This window comes from Lissotriton vulgaris, chromosome 1_1 (genome assembly GCF_964263255.1).
Source record: "Lissotriton vulgaris chromosome 1_1, aLisVul1.2, whole genome shotgun sequence".
Classification (NCBI taxonomy): domain Eukaryota; kingdom Metazoa; phylum Chordata; class Amphibia; order Caudata; family Salamandridae; genus Lissotriton; species Lissotriton vulgaris.
The window spans coordinates 746214393-746224358 of NC_141685.1; the positions used below are offsets into that span (position 1 = coordinate 746214393).

A 9966-nucleotide genomic window follows, 5' to 3' on the forward strand; every position below is an offset into this window, starting at 1 on the left:
AACAATTTACTTAGTCTTAGTCTGAACATGGACCTACTGGTTTGTCTTTAAATGGAGAGCAATAAACAGTCTGAGAGTTTGAATGGTTTGTGCTCAGAAATGTATAGCCATGAAGAAGTATGTTGATGAAACGTGTTGGTTAGAATGAAATACATAAATAAAGAAGAACTGGACTAGCATCGGTGACTGGAACTATTATCCTTGCCCCACACTGTGGGCTGAGAGCTCGAGAGCATGTGTTTAAACTTGGGACTTCTTGTTATTTGTTGAGTGTTGTGTGCGCCCTTACCCCAGCTTGAAGCACCGTGGTACTATATTCATGAGACCTGGACTGATATCACCTAAAGTGAGAAACCCACAAAATCTTCCTAGCTACTGGATTCTTGGTGATAAAACTTTTTATTTGGTTCCTACAGGGTCCTCCCGGGCAACCAGGTGCTCCAGGAGAAGGACGGCAGACAGGACAACAAAAGGTAGTGTTTAGTGATTCCTGCTTCATTTTGGCTAGTCTATGGGGAGAATTTGGGATTGGTAAATTAGTTCACGAGCATGGGTGGGGTAGAGTGCCCGCATGTGCAGAGCATTTTTTACTGTGGTCCGGAAAATGATCAATTCTGCCGTTTCTATTGTAGGAAAAGATGAAGTCAAGGTTGATGCCAAAAGAGGAGCGCATGTTCAGGACAACATTACAGAAAGGTGTTTCAGGGAGTAAGAAACCCACTAAGGAACCAGCACGGACAAGGGAATCAGAAGTTAGAAGTAAATCCAGAGTGCAAAACAAAGAGTCAATACCAAATAGAAAATCTTTTTCAGATCCCAAAAAGGTGAAGGATCTTATGCTGCAGTCTAAATTAACCCAACAAACACCTCTGAGGGAAACCTCAAGAAATAAAGCAGAGTCTGCCCAGAAGAGGAATTCCATGCAAAAGCCAGCACAAAGGAAAAACACAGCACAGAGAAAAGGATCCATCCCAAGGCAGGGGTCAGTAGTCATGAACAAACCTGGTTCGAGACTGGTACAAATGGAGGTTACACAAGTGAAGCAATCTGTCCCGAAGCTACTGCAAAGAAAAGTATCTAAACAGAGGAAGATATCAACTTACTGGCAAGAAAAGAAGACAGTACCTGGTATGAGATCAATACACATAGTGAACCGTCTCCAAATCCCAAGTAAAAGAAGGGCAACAACACCAATGGAGAAACTCCAAAGTAGAGGAGTACAGCACAAACAACCACGTGAGAGGCCATCACAGGGGACATTTTCATCAATGAGTCCAGCCTCAACCAATCATTCCTCACCGAAGATGGATCAGGCATCCTTTCCTTTGTTGTGGCTCTCCTTAGGAACAAAGGAAAACCCAGCCACCACGTGCGCTGAGCTTCGGCTAACCAACGTGAACTTAACAGATGGTATATCAGAAATGTTAAGACATTTATGGGTTGATCGAGTGCACGAGAACTGTGATTGTGATTTCACCCTGTGTAACTATGAGTCCACCTCAAGTGAGAGGTGACTCACATCTACCTGTAACTTTCTTTCTCACCTGCTCTGTCCCTTGATACTACTTGTCCTTTTCTTCCCTTTACACCTGGGTGTGTTTGCATTTGTTTGCCCTGTGTGTATGTGCGCAATACCTGCATGTGGAAGGATGAAGAACAGCTCACTAGGATGTGGTGGGCTATGCTGCTTCTTGCCTAATTCTAAGTATCCCACAGGCTACTACTTTATCGACCCGAACCAAGGTGCTCCGTTCGATTCACTGAGAGTGCTGTGCAACTTCACTGCTGGTGGTGCCACCTGCTTGACTCCACTTTCATCCCAGGTGAGTGTTTCAATCCCCCTCCAGGCTATCTATAATAACATGTGTAGTCTGTTGAGCATGCATTTTAGTAATGCCTATTTACTGATAAAACTTACTGATAAACTATGGCTTTACTCTGTTGATCTCACCTCTGTACAATTGCCCAGAGCAAACTCCTCAGATCTGCTTTCAGCAATAATATATTGAGCTCCTTTAGATCAGTCATACATTGTTTTAAAAACACTACTCCCTTGGTTATAATCATGTCCTTGATCTCCAGTGATACACTCATATAATAATATCTGGTATGCACCTGATAAACTATAAATATCACCTTCTATGTTTCTCTGATTCTTTGGCTGGATCTCCTTTGGCTGGATCTCTTTTTGCCCACCACCTGCATTATTTTCTGAAACCTCTCTAATCCAGTCTATGTGATAGAGAATTCTAGTAGCAGATTCCTTACCTTAGAATATTCCCAGGCATTAAACTGGATCAGGAAAATCTTGAGCAGTACCTCTGCGCGCAGGCAGGTAACTCCTTTGGCTCCACGTCGGCATCATCCACTTCGGTTGTCACGTGCGCTTTGCCTCTACAGAAGCCACCCCACATCAGTTATTTTCTTTCCATGCCATCAACTAGATTGGTCTCCTGGTGTACAAGGGATGTTCCTTAAAAAGTCCTGTGGTGCCTGTCACAGGCAGATGTCTGTGACAGACCCTCACTTGGTTGTCTGTGTTGCTTGGAGCAGGACGATCACTTCAAGACCTGCGAGGACTATGGCACCATGAATCCTAAGGTACTTTTGTTAAAGCTCCTTGACATTGGATAAATCCATAATGTTCAAGATCTCGGTCATGTGGAAGCTCCCAAGACCATTCCCTACCACTCCACCAGATGGGCAGCCTAAAAGGCTAGCTACCTTTGGCAAGAGGTTCTTCTCTTCCACCAGACTATCACTGCGGTCAGTGAACACTGCGTGCATTTTGGGTTGATACAAATACACTGTGTGGGATTCGGTTGCACAAGTGCTGCCTATAGACTCGGAGGAGTTCCGAGCCATACTCACCCAAGCTATTACTGATGGGCGAGATGCAACAAAGTTCACCATACCATACGGGCTTGATACGATTGACTCACTAGACAGAGTGATTGCATTGTTGGTGGTACTCAGGCACTACACCCAGTAGAGAACCACTGGCTTATCATGGGATGTCAAGGTTTCCCTCAAGGGCATGCCCGTTGAAGGCTCTCTCCTTTTTAGAGATAACAAAAACTCAGTGCTGGAACGCTAGAAAGACAGTAGGGCTATGGCCAGGTCTTTGGGTCAATCCATGGCCCTTGCCAACCCCAGCCTGCCTTTTGCCTTTTCCACAGCTATGGTAAGGGTACCAACCATGTCCTTACCCAGCCAGTCACAAAGGCCAACAGGCTTACCAGCCTTTTTATGGCCATGAACGTGGTTCCAACAGATCACCTGGGACTCCCCGGCAGCAGCAGCCTCTAAACCCATTTAGATTGCCCTCATACCAGAATGGGCACCCAGAGGGAGGCAAGATTTTCCATCACCTGCCCCACTGGCAGTTATAACATCTGACAAGGGGGTACACCAAATCTTCCAGCTGCGTTACTCCATCCCCATTCTGGAAACCCCGCCACCTATGCCACCTTCTCATGACTGGCTGACAGAGGGCCATCTCCCCTTGCTCCGCCAAGAAGTTCTGCCTCTTTTGGCCAAAGGAGTAATTGTGAGGGTGCCAGCATCAGATGTAGGTTGTTGCTATTTCTGCTACTTTCTGATGCCCAAAAAGGATGGAAGCCTCTACCCTATTCTAGACATGTACCCTCTCAACCTCTCCCTGAAGAAGTACAAGTTTAAGAAGCTTACGTTTGCTCAGGTTCAGTCTGCTTTCGACCCGGGGGACTGGATGGTAGTGCTGGACTTGAAGAACACCTACTTTCACATTCCGATCCTCAACAAACAGGGCAGGTTGGGGTTGTGGACCCTGCGTCAAGAGGCCAGGTGTATCTGGACTTGGCTGGAACATCAGAGCATTTCCCTGGTGGTTCAAGACCTGGAGGGTTCTCTGAATGTCAGAGCGGAAGAACTCAGCTGTCGATTCCTAGGGGATCATGAAAGGCATCTCTATCCGTAGGTGGTGCAAGGTCTCTTCTGAGAATGGGGAGAACCTTGTTTAGATATGCTAACCACTTTCAAAAACACACAATGTCAGCAGTTCTGCATGCTGGGGTTTCTAAGATGGCTCTCGATCAGAGGTACTTTTCATTTCGAGTGGAGCGCAGGCTTCCTGTACAGCTTTCCACCGATACCACTCCTGCCCAGAGTTCACAAGAAGATCAGGAACAAGCGGGCTCTAGTCATTTTTGTGGCTTCGGATTGGGCACAAAGAGTTTGTCATCCAAACTCCAGAGCATGAGCATCAGCACCCCCCGATCAGGTTTCCCCTTTGGGAGGATATTCTGTTGCTACTGAAGAACAGGGTATTGCACCCAAACATGCGCACGCTCCACCTTCATGCCTGGAGAGTGAGCGGCAACAGTTGACATTTTTTGAGCTTTCCCTTAAAGTCTGCAATGTTATTCTGTCAACAAGGCATCCCTCAATCCAGATGGTATGTGTCTGCCATTGGGAAAAATCTGTGACAGGGCGTGCCTTCAAGATTATTGACCCTCTTTCTCTGTCCATATTCCAGGTTTTGTTTTTTATTCTTTCTCTGGCCCAGCAGGACTCTTCTTGGGGCACTGTCCAGGTTATCTTCCAGCTATTTGGCTTTCTTGTGGTTGCAGTCCAACCTTCTTTGTTCAAGACACGCATTGTGACTTGTTTTCTAAGGGGACCAACACCTATACCAACAAAAGCTATTAATTATGGCCCAGTGGGAACTCAATCGATCTTGACCTTTCTATTGTGTGCACACTTCAAGCCTCTACACAACTGTCCACTTCATTTACTCACCACTAACATGTTTTTTTTAGTGGCCATAACATTGGATGGGAGGGTCAGAAAACTGTGTCTGCGAACCCTCACTAGAAAGCATTCTATTCAAACAAACTGAGAACTCATGCCTCATTTCTCTGAAAGTAGGGACACCATTTCATGTGGGTCAAAATATCACCCTGCCTGCCTTCTTTGCTCCACCTCACCCTTCTAAAGAAGGGGAAAGACTCCAATGCCTGAACCCAAAACGAGCATCATTGTTCTACATGGACCATCCTAAAGAGTTTTGGGTGGACAATTAACTCTTTGTTGGGTATGTCATGGCAAAGAAAGGAAAGGCTGTGCATAAAAGGGCCATCTCATGATGGATAGTTCTCTGCATAAAGGTTTGCTATACATTGGTCAAGAAGCAACAACCTGTGGGCTTGCACACTCATTTCTCTGGAGCCAAGGCTGCGACCACTGCGTTAGCTTGCAGAGTCCCTGTCCCCACCCTCTTTTGCAAAATAGAAGGATCTAGGACCACCCTGTTTGGGTAAAACTATGTAAACAGACTTCCCAACCCTCCTTTGCAACTATGGGTTGGAGTAATTTCCACCACAAAGGCAGTTTTGAAAATTCAAAAAATTAATAGAACTGCTGTGTATCGATCTATACCATGATGCTATAAGGAAAATCTGAAAAAGTTTTAAAATTGCATATCAGTCGAACAAAGGGTGTGGGGAATCATATAGATTCACTCTTGAGTATTATCCATCACTGCACACCTGATCTGCCAGACAGTAAAGTTTAGCAAACGTATATAGAGGACTCGGGCCAGATGTTCAACCGTTTAATTTTGCGAGTCGTAAATTGCTTCAAATTGCGATCGCAATTTGAGGATCACTAAAGTGAATGTACAACAGTGTCTCAGACACTGTTCGCGATTCCCCATGGGAATGGCAAATTGCGTGCCTCATCAATATTCTTGAAGCAAGTGCGGTTTGCAACCCCATTGGGAATGGCTAGCACTCCCAGGGATAGTGGCCTGCTGAGGCCAGCAGACCACCATGTCTATGACTGCTTTTTAAATAAAGCTGGTTTGTTTTTTAATGCGGCCCCTTTTCCTTAAAGGAAAACAGGATGCATTTAAAAAAGAAAAATTTAACTTTTCAGTTTCATTTTTTATGGGAAGGCAGTGGACCACTGCCTGCTCTTGAAAAATATTTTTGCACACACTCACAAAGAGGACGGGGTCCCCTGTGGACCCCTTCGTGTTTGCGAGTGGTTTACTGCCTACCTATAGTAGGTGGTAAACTGCAAGTGTTTTGCGGTCTGCAATGCACTCGCAAAACAATAGTACATGGAATTGAGACTTGCTATTAGGAAGGGACGCCCCTTCATATTAGCGAGAGTCGCACATGCTATTTTGCGAGTCAGTGACTCGCAAAATCTCGTTTGTACATGCCAGGACCATTTTTTTGCGATCGCAAATGGGCAGATCTCGTGTTCACGAGCGCAAAAAAGGGTCGCACATCTGGCTCCAAGTGGCCACCCTGCAAATAGGAGCCGCTGGCACATGCAATAGATGCAGCCACTGCCATCATAAAGGGAAGGTGAATGTCAGTGGAGGGAGTTTTATAGTTATGTTGTATATAGCAGATCTTTATATAAAGGGTAGCCCAGCGTGAAATAGTAAACTTGGTCATCCCTTTGTCTTTCTTGACCCCCACAAAACCTACTAACAGCTGGTCACACACTCGCTTTAATCTCATTAATTAAACATACCAGAACACAAATGACACATACTCAAGCCAGAAATATTTTGGATTTCCACTCGCTGATGGACTTTGGATGGATGTTGAGGAGTCTCAGGCCAAAGGATAGGTTGAAAGCCTGTTACCACATGCAGATGGCAGCTGGACAAAGACATCTTCTGCCATCAGTGGCAGAGTTTAAACTTTGAGACCTTAGAAGCGGACGGCTACTGTAGGAGAAACGAGGACATTTAGTAAATACAGAAGAAGAGCTCCAGATTAGCACTTGCACATAATGGGTGGGCAGAGTCATAACTAGACTCGCGTAGTCCCACCTGGTGGCACTGGGAAAGCTATTGAATAGTTTTCTTGATTCACTCTGGTGGCTGGGAGATATTGAAAATATGACATATCTGTGGGAAGAAATATCCATCAGAACATGATGCTTACAATTCTGAAAAAATATAGATTCAATCCTGTCTTCTATCCTGGCTTGATTCACTTCATCATGATTGGCGAAAAATTCACTATTTGAACCAAAACGTATTCAAGATATATTCTTAGAAAACAAGAATCTGTAATATTGCTTGCAGGAATTCTGCATATTATGCCTTGTCAAACTTGTTTGAATTTGTCCTCGGAAACAGTAATGAACTGTGTAGTTGTGTAGGAGGAAGAGCAGGAACACACTGCAGTCAGCCAAAAAGAAGATAAATATTTGTCCTTCATCTCTTTGACCTAAAAGTGCCTCTATGGTGATATGTGTGTTTTGTTGTGTTTACATTTGCAGCTGACTAACAGCAGTGATCATTTCTCCTACCTGATGTATCCTGGTCTTGGCCCAGTTCAGCTCAGGTTTCTTCGCCTGTTCAGCCGCCGCACCTCTCAGCGACTTACCTTACCCTGCCACGGTTCATCTCACGTGTCATTCATAGAAGACCTGCATCTTCAGGGCAATAACGGCCAAGTGATTGACTGGAGACACCAGAGCTTTGCTGTGCTGAAGCCCTGTCAGGTAAAGTAATAACCAACCGAGACAAAATTCACTTGGTCACAGTACAGAAAATCAGCATAATGGCCACATTAATTCATCCTCATCCACAAAAACCACCAGGTCAGAGATCACACACTCTTGCTTCTAACTACTCCTAGAGCAGAGTCTCTGCTAAAACGTCACAGGCGCTCACCTAAAGTCAAGGCCTTTCCTTAGAGTGCACATGCAGCCACCTATTCCTAAAGCAGAGCCCCAGCTTACACCCTTTGACTACCTCTTAAAGCAGGACCTCACCTAAAACATAACACTTTTTCCCTGCAAGATAAATCAGGGCTCATGTGGGACATCAAACACTTTCATGTACTTTTAGAACAAAGTGCCAGTTTAGAGGTTCCTGTGTTCTCCCAGCACAAGACCCCCATTCGCCTGTGATGATATCACACTATTGCTTCATTGATTTGCAGTCTACACTACTCTAACTCTAGGGTAATATTGAAAACAGACCCTCACAAAGTGCTAAGTATCATAATAGGCTCAATTCCACATGGACCACCAAGGACTGTTACCAAACAAACCCTTTGGTAAATGGAGTAAGAGTTTATTAAGAAACCATAGATTGTTCTAAACCTGTACTGGTGAAACCCCCATCTACTGTGGTGAGAGGGCAACGCAATCTTCAAGTTAATTTATTCTTGGCCTTCACTCCGACACATATACACAGCTTGTCGTGTAGAATGTAACTTATACTTGGAATTCCTTGCTCTCTTTTTTAGCGCACATTTGCCTCCATGCCATACAGTCCTGTACATCCTCCCTAACCCAGGCATACTCACACATTGATTCACCAAAGAAGCCCCACCCTGTACCAGTCGTAGTCCCCTTTCCATAGCCAAGGCTTGTTATTTTACCCCCAGTATAATCCTTTTCTATCTTGATTTCTCTTTGCAGGAGGAAGTGGATCACAATTGGGCAGAGGTGGAAATCTCATCTCCTGCTGACATAGAACTACTGCCTCTCAGCGGCTTGAGCCTTAAGGACTCTGACCTACACATGGATCAGAATTATTGGTCTAGTTTGTCATCTGTATGCTTTTTGTAGTCTTTTCTGGCTCCACTACTTTCATTTAAAGATCTTTTCAGCCATCCCAAAATACTTTTTACTCCATCCTGCATGGCAGAGTTGATGCTCTTCACCTGAAGGAGATATCACAAGAGAGCTACATGATCTGCACAGTTGCCAAAAGGACTGATGAACGTCAGGTCCAATAGTGTGTTTAGATCGTGTAGGTGAGTGACTGGTGTACCAGAGAATGTACAGAGGATTGCGTTTCCTGTTTAACTCATTCATTTAGAATGAACTCTGATTGAATACCTGAGATGGGTGCTCCGCGATGTTTGAAAGCGACTCGAGGGCTGCAGGGACTAACAAGATCTCTTAAAATCATATTTTGAACATGCCAGTATTGAGGTCCTTAACATCATGCATCAGAAAGATATAGACTATAATTTGATTAAACCGAATTTGATGGAATAAAAAAAGATAGTTGGCTTTACCTGCATCTATCAGCTGCAAAGTGGATCAGTGCAAAGCTGAGGAATCTCAAATAGGTGTACGATCTGTTTGCCAGACAGAGAAGAACATTAAGATATGCAACGAGGACCATCGTGAAGTCTTTTCTGAAGGTAGTTTCTTCAAGAGCACACAAAAAACTATTGGGTAGCAATGGTTATTCCAGTGAACTGAAAAAAAGAGCCATTGGTTATACTAAACATTGTAGAGGGCTTGAGATGACTATAATTATTCAATATTACAACCTTGTGCTCACAGCTTCCATCAACAATCTGAGTAGCCTGAGCCCCAGCTTTTTGCCAACTAGCTTTCCTTTTAAAGCCTTTTTGAAGCTCTGAAACCATGTCCTAGGACAAAGTGTCGAGAGGTGCCTGGACAGCCGAGGAAACATACTAGAACTATAGAGAGATCTAGAAAGTGGTACAACAAACATAACATCCTTTCTGCCTAATCTTGCAGGTTATTTTTCAATTTTCACACCTTTCCCGCGATCTTCTATGGGTCATGTACTGTATGGCTTAGTCAGCTACCTATTTAACATGCTAAAAAGGTTGTGCTGCATCAAAAGCTGACTTGATCATCCATAATGAGAGGAGGACATCACTGCTGGTGGACATCTATAAGCTGATAGATGCCAAGTGCTTTGTTGCAAGGATTATGGGGGATGACAGCCTCACACTTTCCACGTGGACTATAATTAGGCATGCATCCTGAATACTGAATACAAATAATCGTGGGACACTAAGAATGTAGACAAAATAATGAAAAGTAAGTATAGATTTTCTCTGCCTAAGTCCACATATATGTACCTAATAGAAGTCCATGTTCTGGTATGAACATGGGCTTCTATTGGAATTCTCCAGTTCATAATATATATATATATATGTGATCAAGGTCCGAGTTGGG

The 9966-nt window shown here is 44.2% G+C and overlaps 1 protein-coding gene across 1 annotated transcript; it reads left to right on the forward strand.

The window, feature by feature from the left end:
• The first annotated feature begins 638 nt into the window (after nt 1-638).
• LOC147747753 (uncharacterized) lies at nt 639-8590 on the forward strand. Its single transcript, XM_086936357.1, has 4 exons — nt 639-1410; nt 1717-1823; nt 7288-7512; nt 8440-8590. Exons 1-4 carry the CDS (start codon nt 639-641, stop codon nt 8587-8589), a joined length of 1254 nt encoding a protein of 417 aa, XP_086792483.1. The 3' UTR covers nt 8590.
• Nucleotides 8591-9966: the final 1376 nt, after the last annotated feature.

Coding starts and splice junctions, on each gene's coding strand:
- LOC147747753 (XM_086936357.1), top strand. CDS start 639: ATGAAGTCAAGGTTGATGCCAAAAGAGGAGCGCATGTTCAGGACAACA. Junction 1,411..1,716: donor CAACGTGAACTTAACAGATG/GTATATCAGAAA, acceptor AGTATCCCACAG/GCTACTACTTTATCGACCCG. Junction 1,824..7,287: donor TGACTCCACTTTCATCCCAG/GTGAGTGTTTCA, acceptor TTACATTTGCAG/CTGACTAACAGCAGTGATCA.